At 47.6% G+C, this 23,850-nt stretch overlaps 1 protein-coding gene across 6 annotated transcripts in view; it reads right to left on the bottom strand.

Annotated features, from left to right (window-relative positions):
- Window positions 1-23,850, bottom strand: part of KDM5B (lysine demethylase 5B) — an 897,967-nt gene that overhangs the window by 128,278 nt on the left and 745,839 nt on the right. For all 6 annotated transcript variants that reach the window (XM_085600396.1, XM_085600377.1, XM_085600387.1 and 3 more), the window contains one exon: window positions 18,160-18,271. In XM_085600396.1, the coding sequence (XP_085456522.1) occupies window positions 18,160-18,271 (112 nt within the window). The remainder of the gene's footprint in view (window positions 1-18,159; window positions 18,272-23,850) is intronic.

Genomic DNA, 23,850 nt, shown 5'->3' with positions numbered 1-23,850 from the left:
AACTCCAAATGGCGGCCTGCCTTTGAAGCTTCCCTTTGCTCATCCTGGGGGAGGAGATTTCTCACCTCACCCAGGATGTGCATTGTTGCAGGCCCGGGAGAGCAGGGGCTCTCCCACCCAGGGGTCCAGCAACGTGTCTGCTGTGTGGCAGCCTGGGCAGCCTCAGAGCAGACGTGGATTGTAAGTTAGCTGTAAGGGGGCATCTCTAAGATGCCCTCTGGGGTGCTTAGTACGTTAAATCCTACACTGGCATCAGTGTGGGTTCAATGTGCTGAGAAGTTTGATACCAAACTTCCCAGGCTTCAGTGTTGCCAATATGGTGCTGTGGAGCTCGTGTTTGACAAGCTCTCAGCACCATGTACTCTTAAATGACAGCACTGCACTTACAGTGCCCAGGAATGGACCCGGGTACTGTAGGGGCACAGGGCTCCTGCTCCTGTGCCCACACCATAGGCGTAATGCACTCAGCTAGAGGGGTGGCTGACATATGCCTTGGCAGTGTAGGTGATGGGCATGGTACACAGTGATGTGTGCCATGTCGACTCTTTGTTTTGTCCTGCACCCAGACACTCAGCCTGCAAGGGCAGTGTGTGTGTAAGGGTACAGGGCCTCTGAGGGTGGCACAATGAGTGCTGCAGCCCTTAGAGGCCTTCCCTGGCCACAAGGCCCTGGGTACCTAGGGTACCATTTACTAGGGGCTGACATGTGGCTAGGGTTTGCCAATTTGGAGTTTGTGTGGTTTAAGGAAGGAACATAGGCCCTGGGCACCTGATTGGCAGGAACCCAGGGTACACTCAATCGAAGTACATTCAGCAATTTAGCAAAAAGTGGGGGCATACCATGCAAGAAAGATGGCACTTTCTCACAGCCGTTCCCCGGTTCAGTCCGGGCCCGGTGCCGCTGCCGATGGATGACAATTTCATCTACCGTCCAGCTCCGATTATTCCCCCCGTTTATCAGGAATCGGATGACGGGGGCGACTGGGAGGGGTCTGAGGACCCTCTGGCCATGCAGGCCAACTTATCTCAGGACTGGGCAGATGAGCTGGGGGATGCCAGTGGTCTGGACACCTCCCCGGACACTGGTTTCATCTCTCCTTCGACTGTGGCTTCGGAGGAAGGTGCTGCATTTTCAGTGGTGCTGCGCAAGGCGGGCGAAGCCCTTGGGCTGGAGCTGACTGCTGTGGCCATGAGGACTAATCTCCTCACTGAAGTGCTTCAACCGTCAGCAAGCTCCTCGGAGCCTTTGCTGTAATTCAATGAGGCACTTGTGGACGTTCTGAAGCGCACCTGGTCCAAGCCCTCCACAGTACCTCCTGTGGATCGGAACGTGGCCCGGCGCCACCGCCCTGCTCCGGGCAACCCCAGTTTTCTGTCCCAACACCCCACGCCCGAGAGCCTGTTTATCCAGGCCTCTACTTCCCAATCCTCCTTCCCGTCCGCTCTCCCGGATCGGGAATCCAAGAGGCTAGACAGTTTGGTAAGAAGCTGTTCTCTTCCCTTAGTTTGAGACTGCGGTCCTTGAATACCGCTTGCCTCTTGGACCGTTATTCCCACTCTCTGTGGGATACGGTGGAGGACGTGCTGCCCCAGTGTCCGGTGGAGGCCCGGACGCGACTCGACCAGGCTCTTGCCGACGGGCGGGATGCAGCACGACATGCTATTAGATGTGGACTAGACACTACGGACTCGCTGGGTAGGGCGATGTCAACCACGGTGGCGCTCCGCCGCCACGCCTGGCTGCGGTCCACGACTTTCTCAGGGGATGTCCAGAGCACCCTCATGGATATGCCCTTTGATGGCACTCGCCTTTTCGGCGAGAAGGCGGATAGTGCGCTGGTGCGCTTCAAGGACTCCGGTATTAATGGTGCTGGGGGAAAAGCGTACGCAAATCTGCCTGACCAGTTCATCCATATTGCATTGCCCTGCGACTGTGGATGTGGGAACCTGGCGGCAAAGTTTTGGCATTTTGCGTTTTCCCTTGTGGCGAATAGGTCTATCTCTGGCTGACCCCACCGTTGGAAGTACGGTTGTAGTACTGACGGATGTATCTCCCACTCGTGTATTTGGTGGCTGTGTCTGCTGAGCAGATCCGCCATCTGGTTGTCCTTGCCCGGGAGGTGTTCCGCCATGAGGAAGATGTTCCTCTGAATGGCCCACTTCCACATGCTCTGAGCCAGATGAGAACTGTGGAGAGTGTGTCCCTCCCTGCTTTTGTATGTAGTACATGGCGGTCATGTTGTCCGTCCGGATCAACACGACTTTGTTGCACAAGTGTACTTTGAATGCCTTCATTGCAAGGAAGATTGCCATGAGTTCCAGAAGGTTGATGTGCATCCTCCTTTGCTGTGTCGTCCATAGTCCCTGCACTGTGTAATTGAGTAAATGAGCTCCCCATCCCTGGAGAGATGCGTCCGCCGTCAGTGTGATTTGTGGGACAGGTTCTCGGAACGGTCGGCCCTTGCAAAGGTTTTGTGGATTCCACCAATGCAGAGAGTTGTATGCCCGACCGCTCACCAACACTAGGTCCTTCAATTGTCCGTGAGCCTGATTCCACTGAAGTGCCAAGCACTCCTGAAGCAGACGCATATGTAGCCTCGCGTGCGGGACTATGAAGATGCAGGAGGCCATCATGCCTATCAACTGCATAAACACTCGTGCCGGTAGTGAGTGTTGAGGTTTGAACTTTTTTATGAGCAACTGCATGCTGTTGATCCGCACTGAATTGGGCTGTGCCTTGGCTGCCAGAGTGTCTATGGTCGCGCCTAGGTACTGCTGTACGTGGGTGGGTTGAAGGTGGGACTTTGGATAATTCAGGGAGAATCCAAGGCTGTGAAGAAGGTGAATGGTGTGGGTCATGTGGTTGGCACACTGCTGGGCCGACTTTCCCTGGATAAGCCAGTCGTCCAGATAAGGATAGACATGTATGTGCTGTCTCCTTAAGTGCGCCGCCACTGTTGCCAGGCACTTGGTGAACACTCTGGGTGCCGTTGTTACTCCGAAAGGGAGGACTTTGAACTGGTAATGTTGATTGAGAACAGTGAACCTGAGATATTTTCTGTGTGATGAGTGCATGGGTATATGGAAATACGCATCTTTGAGATCTAGTGTTGCGAGAAAGTCTCCCTGCTTGAGCAACGGCAGCACCTGTTGCAAGGTGAGCATATGAAAGTGCTCTGACAGAATGTAACGGTTTAGAGGTCTTAAATCCAGTATGGGTCTGAGAGACCCGTCCTTCTTGGGGATTAGAAAATACAGTGAGTACACTCCTGATCCCTGTTCGTCTGCTGGCACGAGTTCTATGGCTCCTTTTTGGAGCATACTGAGAACTTCCTGGTGTAATAAGTGCAAGTGCTCTGCGGACATAGGATGGTGTCTTGGTGGTATGTTTGGTGGAGTGGATGTAAGCTCCAGACAATAACCGTACTGGACAATGTCTCTCACCCACCTGTCTGTAGTGATGGACTTCCAGACCGGCAGGAACTCTTGGAGTCTCCCCCGACAGGTGTTAAGTGGTCGGGGGGCAGTGACAAGGCGTCACTGTTTGTTGGTGGCGGAGGACCTGGAGCTGTTGTTTCCTCGGCCTCTGCCCTTGACGTTGTTTCCACGGTATCCACCTCTGTTATTCTTATTATAGGTGGTCTCTGTGCCTTGTTTAGTGTAATGCGACTGTTGGGAGTTCTGGCCTCTAGATGGTCCTCTGTTGGTAGAGCGATGAAAGGACCCACTCCTAAACTGTTGTGATTGCAGAGCCCCCATAGACTTTGCAGTCTCTGTATCTTTCTTGATCTTCTCTAGGGTGGTGTCAACTTCGGGGCCAAAAAGGGAGTCAGGGTTGACAGGTTGATTGAGTATCGTTGTTTGTATCTCAGGTTTGAATCCTGCGATTCTCAACCAAGCATGCCGTCTTAACATGACGCTGGTGTTAATAGCCCTAGCTGCAGTGTCCGCTACGTCAAGAGCGCACTTAATGGAAGCGTTGCTTATGAGCTTCCCTTCTGTAATAAGCGACTCTGCCCCTTCCTTGAACTGATCTGGGAGGTGTTGTAGCAGTGTCTCTAGGGTATCATAATGCGCCCTGTCGTATCGAGCCAGAAGTGCCCGAGTGTTGGCAATTCTCCAGATGTTAGCTGCCTGTGCAGCAACTCTTTTCCCTGAAGTTTCCAAGACCTTAGACTCCTTGTCAGGGGGAGAAGCATCACCCGTCGTCTGTGAATTGGCTCTCTTCCGAGCATTGGACACCACCAACGAATCCAAAGGCAACTGGCCTCGTATGTAGGTAGGGTCCACAGGAGCTGGCCTATATTTTTTGTCAATCCTAGGATTTAGTACTCTCGCCCTTGTGGTCTCCTTAAAAATGTCATTAGCCGGTTTTAGGACCCCCTTCAGCATGGGCAGAGTCTTAATAGAGCTTTCTGAGGTAGAGAAGGTATCCATCAGAAAATCATCCTCAATAGGATCAGTATGGAGCGGTACATCATGATTTTTAGCTGCTCTCTCAATCAAGGCATTGAAAGCAGCAGTATCCTCAGTAGGAGATGATTTGACCACATATGCCTGCGTGTCTGGAGCGGTATGTGGGTCCCCTGTACCAATATCGTCTACCCAAGGTAGGTTTTGATCTTCAGGGTCAGTGTCCGCAGGATAAGTGTCCTCAATATCACCAGCATCCCCTGCATCCTCATCAAATTGTGTGGGTGAGAATGACTGAGGCTCCTGGTCATAATAGTGAACATGTTCTACTAGAACTGGTGACGTGGTCCTCTTCTTCTTCAATGGAATTTTGTATGGCTCCATTGATTTCTCTGGCAGTATCTTTCGTTTATATATAGACAGTCTACCAGTCTCCGCATCGATAACCTGCCTTGGCTCCTCATCTTCCTGAGGGACTTCGACAGCTCCCTGCTCCATCAGCACTCCTGTTGGTGCTTCGACAGATTTCTTCGGGTCGACCCCTTTTTGTGGCTCGAGACCCTTCTTTGCGTCGAACATCTTCGGTCGTACCACCGGTGGTAGTCCGAATTTTATGTGCGTCGCCGCGATGTGAACTGTGCTGACCGTCTTCGGCTGCGGGGGTGCTTTTGCGCCGAGCATGTAAGCCGTGTCGTGGATGCGGAGTAACGACTCCGACACCTTCTTCTTTAGGAGGGGAGACGGGGTTGTTGAGTCGACACGTTCCGTCGATACCCTCTTGGACGTGGCATCGAACCCCGAACCGGACGCCGTGTTCTCGACATGAGGACCGGGATGGCTCGGCCGTCGCGAGGCGCTCTGTATTTTTGTGTCGAAGATCCTCGGCGCCGATGTTTTTGGGTCGGCAACCTTGACCTTGGTTGTCGGCGCCGCCTTCGGCTCGACGTCCCCATGAAGTCTCCGTGCGTCGACGGCCTTCTTTTGTTTGGTCGGCTCCGAGGGCTTCGAGGCCTTGTTGCCGATGAGAGACTCTTTCACTTTCGGTTTCGGGGTAGGTGACTGTGCCTTCAGTTTTGATTTCTTTTGATCGAATGATGGTTCTTTCGATACCGATGGCTCTTTGGGGTAGTTCGTAGCCCGGCCTTTATGCGGGGCCGTCGAACGAGAGGAATGATCTTGGGTAAGGCCTTGTGGCGATCCCTCGACCTGAGCCTTATCGAGCGTCTCGTTGGGTCCTGTACCGACATGTGGGCCTAGCTCATCTTCTGAGCCATATTCCTCGGCCCCAAGGGCCTCCTCGTCGTCTCCTACCTCTTCGACGACACCATCTTCCTGTTCGCCTAGTATACGCTCGTCTTCGGCATCATAGTCGGATTCGCGCTCCGAATCCGGATCCGAGAGCTCCCCCTGAACTTCAAGGTCCACGACCTCCTCATCTTCCGTCCCGAAGATGTTGTCCGGGTTCGGCGTTGCTTTCTGCGCCTCGAGCCGAGCTGCTCGACGAATGCGAAGGGTCTTCTTCGATCGAAACCTGGAACACGCCATACAGGTGGCTTTGTCGTGGTTTGGAGAGAGGCACTTGTTGCACACCGGGTGCACGTCGAAGCGAGCATACTTAGCGTTGCAAAGAGGGCAACGCTTAAAAGGGCTCTTCGATGTCTTTGGATCCATCGTTGATGATCTACTGGAGAACGCCCATGACAAATATACTTGGCGCCGAACGAAAACAATACCGACGAATGTAAAGGCCTAAATACTCAAAGAGCTAAGATTAGGACATCCGAACCCAATGGCGGAAAAAACAATCTAAGGATGGAGGGGATGCCCATGCGCACTGTAGTCCAGGGGAGGAGCCACCTATCTCGTGATACTTCGATTCAATAACCGGAGAACAGGGAAACACGCTAGAGAACAATACCGTCGAGGGGAGAGTGGATTGCGCACCGAGGGAAACCCGAAGAACGGTTTCGAACTGGAGCGCAGCAATACACGTCCGAACCCGATGGCGGAAAAAAACAATGGCGTCTATGCCCATGCGCACCGAAAGGAGTCGCCGCCATATCTCATGACTGGAAAGACTTCTTCGAAGAAAGACAACTTGCAAACATCCGGACCCAACACTAAATGGCAGGAGTATGCAAAGCATGTGTATCTACAGCACACATGCCTCGAACTGTAATCTTCCCACGGATCTGCAGGTGTAAGCTCTGGAATCTCACCCTCTTTTCTCCTCATCCAAAGAGAAAGGGTTTCCGGATTGGGCTCCTGTATAGGTGGGCGCAAAACTGTTGGTGTCACTGGCAAAACCGGTGTTTCAAGGAACTGGGGTTGAACTGGTGGTGGCTCTTTTTGAATATTTTGTGATGGAAACTTTTGTTTATAGTCCGCCAACATAGCCTGAAGGTCTTGAATCAAAGACGGTGGAAGATGTGCCATCTCTCTAGGGCGTGATTCGGGATGATAGCCATAATGTTGGTAATGATGTGGCGGCGCCAAATATGACTGATAGTATTGCTGCTAGTCGTCATAATCCTCGTCCTCTTCCTGGCACTTTACATGTAACTCAGATGGACTATGCGCAACTCCGTATAATGCATCCTCAACATCATCCTCTTCATCAGACTCCTGTAGGTCTAAAAGGTGTGAAAGAGGCACAGGGGAGCTCTTGCTATACGTCCGCATTTCTGGATGGAAAAACATCCGACACCTTTATCATCCTCAACGGTGGCGTCGATGTTATCACGACCAACGAAGATGGGATGCCAGTTGCCGAAGGTGCTGTTGCAGCCAATGTTGCCGTCGATGGTGCCGTAGTAGACTGTGTTGTCATCGGCGATGTCGGTGGGGTCGTCAGCGAGGTTGTCGACGGTGTCTTTGTCGACAGCATTAACGTCGATGGAGTGGACCTCGACGATGGATGGCGTCAATGAGGTTCTCATCGACAGTATGGGCCCGGAGATGGCCACTGCCGTCGTCCCTGCCGTCAATGTCACTGTGTTACTTGTTGTCGACGATCTAGGGGTTGCCATCGATGGCGACATGGACGACGACGATTTTACGGTGACGTCGTCGTCAACGACCATTTGTCGGCTATGAGCTTCCTAGAATCTGGGGAGGAGTCTCTATGATGTTTCATTTCTTTCCTCACAGGAGTATAAGAGACTGAAGATGAAGGTTCTGCGGAGACTTTAGGATGTTTCTACTTTTTTGAGCACTTGCTCTCTGGGGAGGGTTTGAGGTGTTTCCTGCCCTCTCCAGAGTCTTCTGCACAAGATCTGGCTCTCGTGAGGACTGGATGATCCATCACTGTCCTCTTCAGATGATTTCTGGTGCTTAGTGGACTGCAGCCACAAAAGCAGCCTCCCCCCTCCATCTCTTAGAGTTTTAGAAGAGAAAGTGCGACAGATTTTGCACTGCCTTACCTCATGTGCTGGATGGAGGCAATAAATGCAGTCCTTGTGAGGATCATCAACATGAACCCTCTTCTTGCCACAGGTCTTGCAGGCATGGAAGAGGCTTTTTTATCAGACATAATTAAGAAATATTCCAGGTATAAAATCCTGAAGTTTGTAGAAGAAAACTGAGTAGAACTCCGGGAGATTCCCCTCACACACGTCATGTGGTGAAAATCTGATGGAAACTGCCTCTGCTGGGTAGGTTCTAGAGGGTGCTAGCAGCTGAGGGGCTGCCTTTAACATTTATTCCAGGACATAGATAGGCTATATAAAACATGGCTCAGGGCCATTATAGCCTTAGGTATTATTTAAATACTGCTTGATTATGTTACAGTGGGACTCCCAACTCGACGACGGGGAATGGTTCAGGCATGTGAATCTATGAAAGATACCTCAATACTGGATAAAAGAAAAAGTTCCTTTACTTTCACGTTATATTGTTTTACAGTACTGAGACAGGTTTTTATTGTGGGTTGGGTTTTTAGTAAATAGAAAACTGTGTTTATTCACATTTAACACCCAATTGTCTGGCATTTAGGACTGTCATTTTGTTGAGTAATATTCTATTCTGTCACTACAGGTGTTATCTGCTCTCAACAGGGGATAGGATTGGGGAGGGAAAAGTCAATTGTCGCTTTTGGTTCAGCCTGTTGACTTGACCTCTTGCTTAACTGTCCCCTGAAAAGTATGTGTTATTGGGTGCTGAATGTAGCCGCTGTACTTGTGCTTGAAAAGTACTTTCTGTAATTTATCTGTCACAGTTCAGCCTTACTTTAACTCTCCTGGCAACAGAAATCCCTTTACTAAAGGGACTTCTTATTTTAAGAAATGACATTACTCCTGCTGTCTCATTTGCTCAAGAGAAGAGAGTTCTGTGCTTTTCTATGCTACCCTTGACGTAACTACTTTACAGTCTGCAGCCACTGTGAAGAGAACGCATTGTATTGTTCACATTTATATATCTCCTTGCATACTTACATCTGTATGCAATCAATTATGCCTACAACTTACCAATGCAGTATATCTAATTTACATAAATTATCAAAAGTATCATAAGAGGACTAAACACCGAAAACAGAAAACTTTGTGAACTACACACAGGTGTGTGTACAACATACTTATCTACAATAATTCATCAACAATAGTGAAGGTGCAGCGCGGTAGCTAGCAACTTCATGCTCCGTTGGGATAGGATTGCCCCACCATGTTTGAGCAGAGTGCAACAATTATAATTGCGTACTTTAATGGACAGCGCAACGTATCCTGCCTTTTGTATGTGCAGTGTATTGGCATCCAATGTATGGAAAATTCAACCGAGCATGTGTTACTTCAGAATTTTCCACCCGGATCTGCCTTGCAGACCAGACCTGTAATAGTTTGACATGCCCCGTCATGAAGAGACCAAAGGATTTTGTGTCAATAAGAGTTGAAATGTTCACAGTCAAGAGCAAAAAACATTCACACACACACTTCATGTAGTTTGCTTCTCTTCGGATACTTGGTGCAAATTAGATCTACTGCAATTATTGCTTGCAATTAGAATGGATTACATAATGATGCATTTATGTAAAGACACATATATTTGTATATCGCCATATATATTGCAGCTTAACCTTTACATTTTTCGTGCGAATGATTCCCTGGGAGCACTGCTCACATATTAGTTTGTGAACACGCATTGCATTTTTCGGACTTCTGGTTGCTTGGTAGACAGAACATATGTTCGCAGACTTGTCTTTCTGCTGCAGTTCAGACAGGTCTTAATGCGGTCATAGTGTAAAATGGCATCTAGGAGTCTCAAAAGTAATACTCACCCAAAATACATTATTCGGCCTATCTGAAGGACACTAGTTTCCTTGATGCCATCCAAATCTCTGGCTATTTTAACACTGTCTTGTGTGCTTACAGTTGACATCATAGATAGTCAGGGCGATTCAGCCCTTATCGATACCCAAGTGAAATTTTGAAAACAGAGCATGCTTCCCAACCCAACCACTAGATGGCGAAATAATGCACAGCATGTTTACCTACACTAAGATCACGCTACAAAATTATGTTTATCCAAAACTTAGTCATGATGATTAATCTATCGTAAACCAATCCAAAAGAGGCTTTAGAGGAAGAAGCTATCCCTCCTCAAAGGTGCATGTTCACGATAAAAGAAATAAAGTTGGCACAAAGATAGGGCTATCTACTAATCAAACAAGCGCAAGATGAACTGTAATCATGTTTGGTGCGCTTGACCTGGTCTAAAATAGTTGGCGGGAATGGCGCTAAAGGAATATGCTACTTACCAGTATGCATCTGTTCGTGGCATGTAGAGCTGCAGAGCCACACACTTAGGATAGTAGATCGCCATCTGGTGTTGGGCTCGGACGCTTGCAGGTTGTTGTTGTCTTCCGAAGAAGTCTTTGGTCACGAGATAGGGGACTCCTTCCTTGGACGATAGTGCGCATGGGCATCAACTCCATCGTTAGATTGTTTTTCGCAATGATGGGAAATGATGGAGTTTGTAGAAAAGAGAGAGATGTCCATGTGTGATGTCTAAGTAAGACAATGCTGAAACCGATATAGGTCCCGGGGAGGTGGGTGGGCGTGTGTGGCTCTGCAGCTCTACATGCCAAGAACAGATGCATACTGGTAAGTAGCATATTCCGCTCGAGGCATAGGAGCTGCAGATCACACACTTAGGATAGACTATATAGCAGTATCTCCCCTAGCGGAGGTCACCTGTATCAGTTGCAGCAGTTTGAAATAAAGTTTTAAGGACAGCCTGACCCAAAGAAGCTTGCTGCTTTGCTTGCACATCAACACAATAGTGTTTAGTGAAGGTGTGTGTTGTAGACCATGTGGCTGCCTTACAAATATCTTCTAAGGGAATGTTTCCTAAGAATGGCATGGAAGCCCCTATTTTTTGCGTTGGAATGCGCTCTAGGGGGAACCGTTAGTGTGCGTTTAGCCTTGTGGTAGCATATTTGGATACATTTAACTATCCACCTAGCTATCCCAGATTTGGAAATGGGGTTGCTTTTATGTGGTGGAGAGAAAGCAACAAACAACTGTTTTGTTTTGCGGAATGATTTGGTTCTGTCAATGTAGTAAAGATGGGCTCTTTTAACGTCTAGGGTATGAAGAGCTCTTTCAGCTACAGAGTCTGGATTTCGGAAGAACACTGGTAACTCTACTGATTGGTTAAGATGGAACGGAGATATGACTTTTGGAAGGAATTTCGGATTTGTTCTAAGAACCACTTTGTTACGGTGTAATTGTAAGAATGGTTCTTGTATGGTTAAAGCCTGGACTTCACTTACCCTTCTGAGGGAGGTGATAGCGATAAGGAAAGCCACTTTCCACGTGAGGAACTGTAGTTCGCATTTATGGAGAGGTTGAAATGGGGATCCCATGAGCCTAGTAAGAACAATGTTTAGATTCCACACTGGAGAGGGTGGTAATGTGGGAGGAATAATCCTTTTTAGTCCTTCCATGAAGGCTTTGATCGCAGGTACTCTAAAGAGTGACAAGTGTTGTCTATTTTGTAAGTAGGCTGCTAATGCTGTTAGGTGGAGACGTATGGATGAGTATGCCAAATTACATCTTTGCAAGTGCAGTAAGTAGCAAATAATGTCCTGGATGGATGCATCCAGTGGGTTTATATGATTGTTAGAGCAATAAATGGCAAATCTTTTCCATTTTGCAGCATAGCAGGCTCTAGTGGTAGGTCTTCTGGCCTCTTTTATAATATTCATGCAGTCTGGGGGCAGGTTGAGGTAACCGAACTCTAGGACTTCAGGAGCCAGATCGCCAGATTGAGTTGACTTGGATCTGGGTGTCTGATTTCTCCATGGTTCTGGGTTAATAAGGACGGGGAGAGACGCAGTTTTTGGTGTGGAACTAGCGAGAGTTCCAGTAGTGTTGGGAACCAGGGCTGGTGTGCCCACGTACGAGCTACTAGGATCAATTTGAGAGACGGTTGCCTGAGCTTGCGTACCACTAATGGAATGAGTGGGAGAGGCGGAAAAGCGTACGCAAATCTGCCTGACCAGTTCATCCATATCGCATTGCCCTTTGACTCCGGGTGGGGAAACCTGGTGGCGAAGGTTGGGCATTTTGCGTTTTCGTGTGTGGCGAACAGATCTATGTCTGGTTGGCCCCATTGTTGGAAAAAGGGCAGGAGGACTTGGGGATGTAGTTCCCATTTGTGGATCTGTTGAGTTGGTCGACTTAACAGATAGGCAATTGATTGTGAACCCCTGGAAGGTGTTCTGCAAGTAGGTATATGTTGTGGGGAATGGCCCATCTCCAAATGTTCTGTGCGAGCTGGGACAGCTGGAGAGAATGTGTGACTCCTTGTTTTTGTATGTATTACATGGCTGTCATGTTGTCTGTCCGTATAAGAACAGTTTTGTTCTGGAGATGTAGTTGGAATGATTTTACTGCTTGGAACACTGCTAGCAGTTCCAGGTAATTGATATGGATTTCTTTTTTTTAGTGGTCATCTGCCCTGAGTGGTGTGGCCGAGGAGATGGGCTCCCCATCCTGTGAGCGATGCGTCCGTTGTCAGCACTATGTGTGGAAGAGGCTCTAGGAATGGCCGCCCTTTGGACAGGTTTGTTATGTTCCACCATTTCAGAGAGCGATGTGTGCGGCTGTCTACCAACACCAGATCTGTAAGTTGTCCGTGAGCCAGGTTCCACTGATGTGCTAGACATTCTTGCAAGGGACGCATTTGAAGTCTTGCATAAGGCACAATGAAGATGCATGACGCCATCATGCCTATGAGTTGCATGAACACTCTTGCTGGAAGGGAGTGTTGGACTTGAAATTTCGTGATTAGAGCTTGTATATTGGTTATCCTGGCTGGGCTGGGATAAGCTAGGGCTGTGGAAGTGTTTATGGTGGCTCCTAGATACTGATGTATGTGGGAGGGTTGGAGATGAGATTTGGGATAGTTTATTGTGAATCCCAAGTTCTGTAAGATTTGGATGGTTTGGCGAGTGTGTAGAACACATTTGTTGAATGACTTGGCTTTTATTAGCCAGTCGTCTAGATACGGGAAGACATGAATTTGTTGTCTTCTGAGATGTGCTGCTACTACTGCCAGACATTTCGTGAATACTCTGGGTGCGGTCGTTACCCCGAATGGAAGGACTGTAAACTGGTAGTGTTGTCCGTCCACCACAAACCTTAGATACTTCCTGTGGGCAGGATGTATGGGAATGTGGAAGTAGGCGTCCTTGAGATCTAGTGTGGCAAGGAAATCGCCTTGTTGCAGTAGTGGGAGCACTCGTTGAAGAGTGATCATATGGAAATGATCTAAGTTGATATACAGATTTAGGGGTCTGAGGTCGAGTATTGGTCTTAGAGTCCCGTCCTTCTTGGGGATTAGGAAGCAGAGTGAGTATACCCCTGTACCCTGATGTTCTAAGGGAACTGGTTCTATTGCGTGTTTTTGAAGCAATGAGAGAACCTCTTGTTTGAGGAGCGTAAGATGGTCTGATGACATGGAACGCTGCTTGGGCGGTATGTGTGGGGGGGTAGTTGTGAGTTCCAGGCAGTAACCATACTGGATAATTTGTCTTACCCACTTGTCTGTTGTGATGGAGTTCCAGACAGGTAGGAACTGTTTTAGTCTTCCCCCGACCAGAGTGGAATGGTCTGGGGGGAGTTGAAGAAAGTCACTGTCTTGTGGCAGGGAAGGTACGAGTGTTGTTATTACCGCGACCTCGCCCCTTGTTGTGGTTTCCTCTGCATCCCCCTCTAAAAATCCTCTACTGGGGGATGTTTGTGTAGCGGGTTTGTATGTGGGAAACCCACTGCGGGTAGCTGATGTGCGTTATAAGTTTAAATAAATAAATAAATAAAATAGAGGAGGTGTCCGCTCCCATACTTTTGGAGGCTCCTCTATAGAAGGAGCGCCGAAAGGAGCCACGTGGTTGGGGAGACTGTAATGCTCCCATGGACTTAGCCGTCTGTGTCCTTCTTCATTTTTTCAAGGGCAGTGTTTGCTGGCCCAAAGAGCTGTTCCTGATTGAATGGCTGTTTGTTGGTCTTCTGTTTAGTTTCCGGGAGGGGAGGGGAGGGGAGGGGGTGGTGAAAAATGAAAAAAAAGAAAAGAAAAAAAAGAATGGCTGACTAAGTATTGTAGTTTGTACCTCTGGCTTAAAGCCTGAAATGCGCAGCCACGCATGTCGTTGAAGGAGCACACTTGTGTTAATTGCTCTAGAGGCGGTGTCTGCGGCGTCAAGCGCACATTTAATTGCTGCATTTGAAATAAGTTTTCCCTCCTGGATAAGGTCATTTGCCTGGGTCTTATATTGGTCTGGCAGATGTTGTAAGAGAGTCTCTAATTGATCGTAGTGGGCCCTGTCATAGCATGCTAGTAGGGCTTGGGTGTTGGCAACATGCCAATGATTAGTGGCTTGTGCTGCTACTCTTTTGCCAGAGGCTTCTAACAGTTTGGATTTTTTGTCTGGGGGTGGTGTATCTCTTGTGGTTTGGGAGTTGGCGCGTTTCCTAGCATTGGAAACGACCAAAGAATCCAAAGGGAGTTGCCCTTTGATGTAATTAGGGTCTTCAGGGTAAGGCCTATATTTCTTTTCTATCCTTGGGTTGAGAACCCTGGCATAAACGGGGTCTTTAAACACTTCGGGCCGTGTTTTATGACTCCTTTAATCATGGGTAGAATTTGTACAGACTTTTGAGATTGTTCGAAAGTGTCTAATAGGAAGTCTTCCTCTGGTGCGTCTGAGTGCATTGTGACGCCGTGGTAAAGTGCCGCTCTATTTAATAATTGGCCAAACCCCAGGTGATCGTCAGGAGGCGATGGTTTTGAGGGATATGGCTGAGGGTCAGGCATGTCTGGTAGAGGGAATGCCTAATCATCCAGTGGTGAGGTGTCTGGATCCGTGAACGGATCATTAGGGTCACTCCCACCCCCTAGGTTATCATCATCATCCTGTGGAGGTGGTGTATGTGATGGAGAGGGTATAGGTAAGGGTGGTGTAGGCAGAGGGGGTGGGATAGGAGGCAGTATAGGAGAGGAAGGAGGCATAGGGGATGTTGCAGAGTCCTTCCTGTTTACAGGAACCGGGGCAGGTGGCGTGTCCAGTTTCCGTTTTATTACAGGGCACCGCGGTGACATGTCCAGTCTTGGGGTTGATGTAAACCTTTTTCTGCCTTGGGTCGATGGGATCTGGATGAAAAAGTTCTTGTTCTTCAGAAACAGTCTTCGGTACCGATTGTTTTGGTTCCGATCGAGGTTTTGGTTGATCGGTGGATTGTTTGGCTTTAGGAGGCGTATGAGAGCCCTTAGCCGTTGGTTTCGGTACAGACGAGGGTTTTGGTGCCGATGTCGGTCTCGGAGCCGAAGGTGTATCTGTGGGCTTGTGAACCTTCGGTGCCGGTTTATCTATTGGCCTTGGTGTTGGGAGACGATTTCGGTGCCGAGTGGTCTTTTGTCTTCGGTGCCGGTTGGACAATGACATGCGGTGTGCTCGTTCCCGAGCTACTGGAAGGCTTATGTTTCTTCGGAGCCGAGCCCGGAGGCGAGGCTTCTGAAGGGTGTTTTCGGTCTTGACTGGGGCCAGCAGGCAAAGTCTTGACCAATGCCTTTGGTTTTGGTGGGGTTGGGGCAGGGGCAGTAGTACTCGCACGTTGCCCAGGAGTGATGGGGTCGTCTGAGTCGTCTGCTTCGGAAATTATTTGTAAATCTTCGGAATCTTCTTCCGGGACATCGGGGCCTTCATCAAAGATGTCCTCTGGTTCCGGAGCTGTTCTCTGTGCCATGATGTGTCGTCGAGCCCTTCGATCTCGGATGGTCTTCTTGGATCGAAAGGATGCGCAGGCTGGACCGCTGGACTCGTCGTGTTCAGGTGATAGGCAGAGGTTGCAGACTTTGTGGTGGTCACTGTGCGGAAATTTTGCTCCACACTGGGGGCATTTTTTGAAAGGCGTCCTTTCCATTAGCCGTAGGCCTCACGGTGTGGATAGGCCCAGCGTCGACGTCCGGAATCGAGCCGTTGAAATCGATGTCGAGAATGAAGGTGCTTCGATGTTTTGTGTGAAGTTTTGCGCTTCGAAAAGCTTGGAATTGATATTTCCAACCGGAGCAGAAAAGTTGCATCCGAACCCAATGGCGGAAAAAACAATCTAACGATGGAGTTGATGCCCATCCGCACTATAGTCCAAGGGTGGAGTCACCTATCTCGTGACCAAAGACTTCTTCCGAAGACAACAACAACCTGCAAGCATCCGAGCCCAACACCAGATGGCGATCTACTATACTAAGTGTGTGATCTGCAGCTCAAATGCCTTGAACAGAAAAGTTCCACCATAACCTGATGTCACCATAAATACAAGACGTAAAGGAAAGATGTGCAAGTGGATCACATATAAAGTATTTGGCTCACCTCGGGTATCTCAGTCAAACAGTGCTGTTGACAATGTGGCCATTTTATTTTGAACCAAGTCTAGAACTGAGTTGTAAAAGTCGGAAAGACAGAGGAGTCTAAAGAGTTAAGGAGGCAGTTAACAGAATTAAAAGTTTACACTGCAAAGTTTAATGATTGGTTAATCTTGAGGAAGATCAAAAACAGAGATGTTTGTTCTGCCCATATTCCATGGTACAAAATGTAAACATTTTGGAGGTGAAGAGGAAATCACAGGGGGTTGGATTTGGATTGCTAACCGCTTATGACTGGAATGTGGAGAGGCTTTAAAAGAGGCGAATGCTAGGAAGAGGCGAATGCTAGGCTGGATGTGAAGACATTGGCATGTCAACAAAATATTCAACAATGACAGATGGGGTGGCATGCCGGTTATTTGGTTGGTACAGTTGTGATGAAGGGGATGCTTACTATTTGGAATTGAAATGTCTGCTAGATCCCAGAGGTGAATCAGGAAAGGAGACCACTGACACAGAGGACCAGACAATTCATAGAAAGGTAATTCAACTATATTGTTTTTGCCTGGTGCCTCTGGCTCCATGGACTGTAGTACTAAAATGAAGTTTCATAGCTCTTATCAAGCGTACCTAACCGTAACTGTACCACCATAACAAAGCAAAGGGCGCTCAAACGAATTAAAACGTTTGGGCTCCTTACTCGCACCAGCTACTTTTCCATGCGCATCACATTGTTATCTGCTATATTTACTAACCCATGTGTAAAAGCCATCTATTCTAGGTCTGGTGTTAGCAAAGTCCTTTTGATTTTAATCAAATTATATGTATGGTGTACTTACAAGGGCATTCCACCAGCTCTCTTCATCCATTGGTCTGTTGTGGTAGACACATTTTAGTTCCGCCCACTACAGCATGGATCAGTCTACTTCAGCCACTGGCGCTAACTACAATATGAGTGACCATATCTTGCTCTTTCACAGGGAACATGTTCACCCTCAAAAAAGTGCCCTTTAGTTCCAGGGACTACAGTGAGAACGTGTCCTTTCTAAGACCAAAACATAGTTTTACCATTTTTTATTTGGATATTGGAGTGTACCACGCAGCTCCGCAAACACTAAAGTTAGACAAATGACAAAAGCACAACACCAAAATGCTGGCTGCCAATAAAAGACCTATTGGCTTTGCGAATGCTTGTTTAAATATATAGTGCTTTCTATCCCCTCCCCCACAAAGAGTTGTAGGTGCGGTACCTGCGCTGATTTCTGGAGACCAAGACCTATTTTTTATCCTCCGTCTTTGATCAATAGCAAGAGACAACGGGCGAAGGTACGAGTTAGAGAAAGATATAAATCAGTGATAAGGGAGAAAGCAGGGATGGGAAACGAACCTGCAAGAGAGAGAGTAGGGATGTGGTTGAAACAGGCATTAAGTCGAATCAAGATGAAGCAGACTTAGTGTTCAGCGACCCGTGCTTCTGCAGCGCCGACAGGCTCTCAAGCAAAGCTTTGGGCCCTGCACCTTTCCCCCCTTACACATGAAGCACCAAGTCTTGACTGCTCATCCGCTCTATCTAGAGGAAATTAAAACGTTAAAGGGAGAATCTTCAATAACAATTTGGAGTACAATAAGGTGGCCCTTGTTTGTCTGTGGTAAACTTATGTACTCAAAAAGAATAATGAGAGTAGAAGAGGCTTTTGATTTGAACAGGGGATAAATTAGGAAGCTATCCTGGTGCCCATGCAGAGTTTCTCAGCAAGATACCATACACGTGTATGCTGAACAGACCAGAAAACCAGTCACACAAAAGCATAAACCACTGCCATAAGGCAACCACTCTCACCAATTATATACATAAGGAATACATTTCATAGAATTGAAGTTAAATACAAACCATGGAGAGGAATGCAGTTACGTCCTGGTGAAAAAGGAGATTGAATGTATGCAGTTCTGTTATCCCACTCATGAGGCAAAGAGAAAGACATTGCACCCACCGTCTGAGATACCTAATTAAAAAAACATGGCAAATCATGGGTTATTACAAAGTGACGCTCATGCACAGATGCTTAAAAATATTCATTTAAGCACACAATGTTCGCATGTCAAATTGATGCATCATTCACAATCCTGGGTTGGCAAGAAATGTATGATCTTAGGTAAGCAACAGGTCAGAATGGAAAAACTGCTTACCTGTATCTGTTGATCATTATGTTAGTTTCACCTACTTTGGAAGTACTGGAAGATCATAGAACGCATTTCCATACCCATCTTTAAAAATAAATTGGAAATGCAAGTACTGTGTTCTTACAATTCCACGCTCTAATGTTAGGGACCCCCAAGTTAATTTAGAAAAAAGACGCAGAGAATGGGTAAACTAGTTAAGAATCAAAAAATGATTTCTTAATGTATAGGGAAAATTGCTACTGCCAGGTAACGATTTTTTTGAGTTTTTAGTTTTAACATAGTAAAAATATAAACATAACATCCACCCAACTTTAGGGTGCGATAATATGCCTGTGTGCACCACCAGCTCTTCCAGGTTTTTATTTTTAATAGTAGTCACATGTATGCTCTTGGACGTTCTGAAATCACCTAAATGATCCTGTTCTCCATTTAGACCTAGGCAGACTGATCCCCCTACAATTGGCTTCCTCAGCTGTTGAAGTATACTTGTGCATCTAGACTGTATCTGGGAGTACTTAGCAAAGATCCAGAAGTATTGTCTGGAGTGTCCATAAAGTCTTATCCTTGCTGTCAACTCCTTCAAAGGGCCCAAATGTGCTTTAGCCGTGATTGAATCGCAATTCTTCATTTCACTAGTAGCAAAGAGTGCACAGTTTCCTGTGGGGAGTGGGTCTTTCACATAGCCCTAGCAGAGTCACCAAAGGAGAAAATTGAATGCTACAGTTAGTTATGTTGGAAAGTTCCTGTAGTGTTTCCGACCAGATTTTTTTCTTGTTCTTTTCAACCACTGGCCGTGCCATGCTAAACTAAAAAACTCAGCACCCATTATTCCACATCGGTGCATTTTGCATCTGCTCTGCTCGCAGCCCTAATTTATGTTGGGACTCTGGAGTATAGTGTACACTGTACAGAAATGTAAAGGAAAATGCTACTTACCAGTATGCATCTGTTCTTGGCATGTAGCGCTGCAGATCCGTACACTGTGCACAGATCACCATCTGGTGTTGGACTCGGATGCTTGCACCTTGTTGTCTTGGGAGAAGTATTTTGTAGTCATGTGATAGGTGACTCCTCCCTTGGACGATAGTGCTCATGGGCATCGACTCCATCCTCAGATTGTTTTTCGCCATCATGAGAAATGATGGAGTCAGTAAGAAATAGAAGAGATGTCCATGTGAATGTATCTAATTAAGATAATACTGGAACAGATACAGGTTACGGGGAGGTGGGTGTGAGTGTACGGATCTGCAGCTCTACATGCCAAGAACAGATGCGTACTGGTAAGTAGCATTTTCCGTTCGAGACATACGAGCTGCAAATCGTACACTGTGCATAGACTGTACAGCAGTGTCTCCCTTAGCGGTGGTCACCTGTATCCGTTGCAGTAGTTTGAAAAAGTGTTTTAAGAACGGCTTGGCCTACAGAAGCCTGTTGCTTAGCCTGCACGTCAACACAATAGTGTTTGGTGAAGGTGTGTGGTGTAGGCCATGTTGCTGCTTTACATATATCTAAGGGAATGTTCCCTAAGAATGCCATGGAAGCCCCTAGTTTGCATGTTGAATACGCTCTAGGGGAAATTCTTAAAGTGCATTTAGCCTTTTGGTAGCATATTTGAATGCATTTTACTATCCACCTCGTGATCCCAGCTTTGGAGATGGGGTTACCTCTATGAGGTGGGGAGAAGGCTACAAACAGTTGTTTTGTTTTTCGAATGGGTTTAGTCCTGTCAATGTAATAAATTAGTGCTCTTTTGCAGTCTAGTGTGTGAAGAGCTCTCTCTGCTACGGAGTCTGGGTTTTGAAAAAACACCGGTACCTCAACTGATTGGTTAAGATGAAAAGCAGAGATGACTTTGGGAAGTAAGTTTGGATTTGTTCTGAGAATCACTTTGTTATGGTGTATTTTTAAGAATGGTTCTTGTATGGTTAAAGCCTGGATCTCACTTACTCTTCTGAGAGAGGTGATTGCGACCAGGAAGGAATATGCTACTTACCAGTATGCATCTGTTCTTGGCATGTAGAGCTGCAGAGCCACACACTTAGGATAGTAGATCCCCATCTGGTGTTGGGCTCGGATGCTTGCAGGTTGTTGTTGTCTTCGGAAGAAGTCTTTGGTCACGAGATAGGTGACTCCTCCCTTGGACGAAAGTGCACATGGGCATCAACTCCATCGTTAGATTGTTTTTCGCCGTGATGGGAAATGATGGAGTTTGTAGAAAAGAGAGAGATGTCCATGTGTGATGTCTAAGTAAGACAATGCTGGAACAGATACAGGTCCCGGGGAGGCGGGTGGGCGTGTGTGGCTCTGAAGCTCTACATGCCAAGAACAGATGCATACTGGTAAGTAGCATATTCCGCTCGAGGCATAGGAGCTGCAGATCACACACTTAGGATAGACTATATAGCAGTATCTCCCCTAGCAGTGGTCACCTGTATCGGTTGCAGCAGTTTGAAATAAAGTTTTAAGGACAGCCTGACCCACAGAAGTTTGCTGCTTTGCTTGCACGTCAACACAATAGTGTTTAGTGAAGGTGTGTGTTGTAGACCATGTGGCTGCCTTACTGTGAGAAAGTGGCTCTGTATATACTGTTCCTTAATAGGTACAGGGTGTACAGAGTCCACAGACCCCAAGGGTTTAACAGAGGTTAAAGTTAGATATAACCTTACTCTCTAAAGTGGTAGCTTGGTCGAGCAGTAAGGCAGTATCAGAGGACAGTGTAAAACATTTGTTGTACACACTCAGTCAGCAAATGGTTCCACACTCTAGGCCAATGGTTTATATATAAAAAATATATGCTTGTTTTATTTTAGAACCAACACTTGGAATTAAAATATACTTTCTCGACAGGAGATGTTTCATATAAATACTTTTGTATATGCAATAGACTTTAGTAAACAAGTTACAAGTAGTTGCAGTAGGCAACTCTATTTCTAAACACAACAATACATTGAGCTCAATGATAAATTCAAGTTATTTGCAACAGATTACTTTTTAGATTACTTTTGTAATTCCAGGACTGGATCCTAGATTCAGTCCTGGGTCAGTTCTCAGAATCAAGTGATGAAAGTCGACTTAAGTACTGTAATGATTGTTAACTAATATTTAGCCATTTTAAAAGTTGACACAGAAAATATTTCAGAGAAAACAATCAATGATTCCCTATGGAAGAAAATTCAGGTTGTAGGTACAGTATGTTCTCGTTACTTTTGTAATCCAGTACTGGGTGCCTAGACTCAGTACTGGGACCTTTATCCAAAACAGGTACGTAATTACGTTTTCAGATATTATACGATTTTTGAAGAATATTTAAAGATTGCAGAAATCAACACTTAGAAGAAATTTCACAGAAAAACAGTCAATGGTTTCCTATGGACGAAAATTGAGTTAAGGGTAAGTACAGTTGTGGGTATTTTTCAGAATCCGTGCTGGGCACAAAGATCCAGCACTGGGAGCTCACCTAAGAGCAGGTGAGTAAATACGTTTTTGTCACTCGGCTGATTTTTGGTGAATATTTGAAGATTTGAAAAGTCCACACTTAGAAGAAATTTCAGGAAAAAGCCAGTCAATGTTACCCTATGAGGAAAATAAGAGTTTGCGGTTTAAGGGTAAGTACTCGACTGGCACAGCTGAGGTTCTGGGCACAGACTCAGGGGTCTCCCAGGGTCAGGTAGGTACAGTTGGTTCGACCTCAGCGGCTGTAGGGCGGCCGGGTGCAGAGAGAGTTAGGCCCAATGTTATCCTATGAGGGATGGGGGTGCCTGGTTTGGTGGCTGCTGTCTGGCAAGCCACGCGGCTGTGGGAGCTGGGCTCCTGGTCACTTACTCAGGGCAAGTGGGGAAGTAAGTAGGCGTCGAGTTTTCACTGCCAGGGCCACTCGGGCGGCTGGGTGCAGAGGGCTTTTGAGCCTTCGGGCGCTCAATGGATTTCAATGGGAAATCTCCGGTTTGAAAAAAGACTGCAAGCTCGGGGACGAGGACTCTTCAGGTGCCACCACCACTTCGAGAGGTAAGTTGGGTAGTTGGAGGATAGGTAGGTACCCCGGGATTGGACACAGAGGGCCGTGGGGAGCCGGGGTGCCTTTTGGTGTCGGAAAATCTTACCCTCTGTTGATCGCGGTTGGGGTGGCACACTGTTCTGAGGCTGCAGGCTTCTTCAGGATTGTCGAGGGGGTTCCTTGGGTGCCGGACTCGGGGTCACAGTCGCCGTGGGGTCGTCCTCGTGGATTTAGTTCACTCCGGCACCGGCCAGGCTTGGCTGGTGCAGAGTGGGCTGGGATCGCGGTTCCGGGCTGCTGCCAGGGGTGAAAGGTAGTTTTTGAGTAGAGCCTCTACTCATGGGAGTCCCAGGGGATCAGAGTTCAAAGGTAGCCAGGTCCTCATGGGTTTCTGAGGTTGCTTGCCACAAGAGATGCCGGGTTTGGAGCAGGCGGTAAAAAACGGGGTGGTGATGGATGGAGCATCAGAACCAATCAAACACTCACACCCAGTCAACAGATCTGGGTTTGATCCATCACCGTTCTTTAGCCCACTCTGCCACCCCAGTTCAGACATGGCCATATGCAAATCAGTCTGACCCTGTGCCTCATGGAAACAGTCTAGCCCGAACTGCCAAGCCATGCCTTACCTGGACCGGAAACAAGCTTCCTAGGATCGGTTTCTGGCATTTCAGCCGTCTTCAGCCAGGCTTGCTTGAATGCAGTGGCAAAGTGAGCAAGGGACTCACGTCTGAGCATACCCTGCCAACTTATGGCGAACAAAGCGGTACAAAAGGGGGTGGTGATGGATGGAGCATCAGAACCAATCAAACACTCACACCCAGTCAACAGATCTGGGTTTGATCCATCACCGTTCTTTAGCCCACTCTGCCACCCCAGTTCAGGTTTGGAGCAGGAGCAGGTTCGAGGTCGACAGGCCGGTAGGGCTGGGGCCAAAGCAGTTGGTGTCTCCCTCTCCTTCGCAGCTGCAGGGCAGGTCTTCTTTTCTTCTTGCTCTTCTTGTAATTTCGGAATCTGGAATCTGGGGAAGGAAGGTTCAGGGTGCCCCTAAATACTAGATTTAGGGGCGTTACAGGTAGGTGAAGGGCAGGGACCAATGGGTCCCCGTCCTGGGGTGGGTACACCCCCTATCCTGCCTCTCTCCTGTGGGAGGGGGGCAGTAGCCTAGTCCTGATAGGGTAGGGCTCCCCATCTTCAAGATGGCGGAAGCCCGGAGATGTGCTTCACCTCGCCTTCCCCACCTGAGGGGTGGGGTTGGCAGGCTGGCACATTCCCTGTCCTTATTTGGGGTTTTCGGCCAAAGCTTCCCGCCAGAGTGGGGGGTTGCAGGGGCCTGGGGAAGCTCACAGAGGCGGCATGCCTTTGAAGCTTCCCCCTGCCCAGGATGTGCATTGTTGCAGGACCAGG

The sequence above is a fragment of the Triturus cristatus genome, chromosome 1_2, assembly GCF_964204655.1.
Source record: "Triturus cristatus chromosome 1_2, aTriCri1.1, whole genome shotgun sequence".
Classification (NCBI taxonomy): domain Eukaryota; kingdom Metazoa; phylum Chordata; class Amphibia; order Caudata; family Salamandridae; genus Triturus; species Triturus cristatus.
The sequence above is the reverse complement of the archived record's forward strand: the minus strand, read 5'-3'. Positions and strand labels throughout refer to the sequence as shown.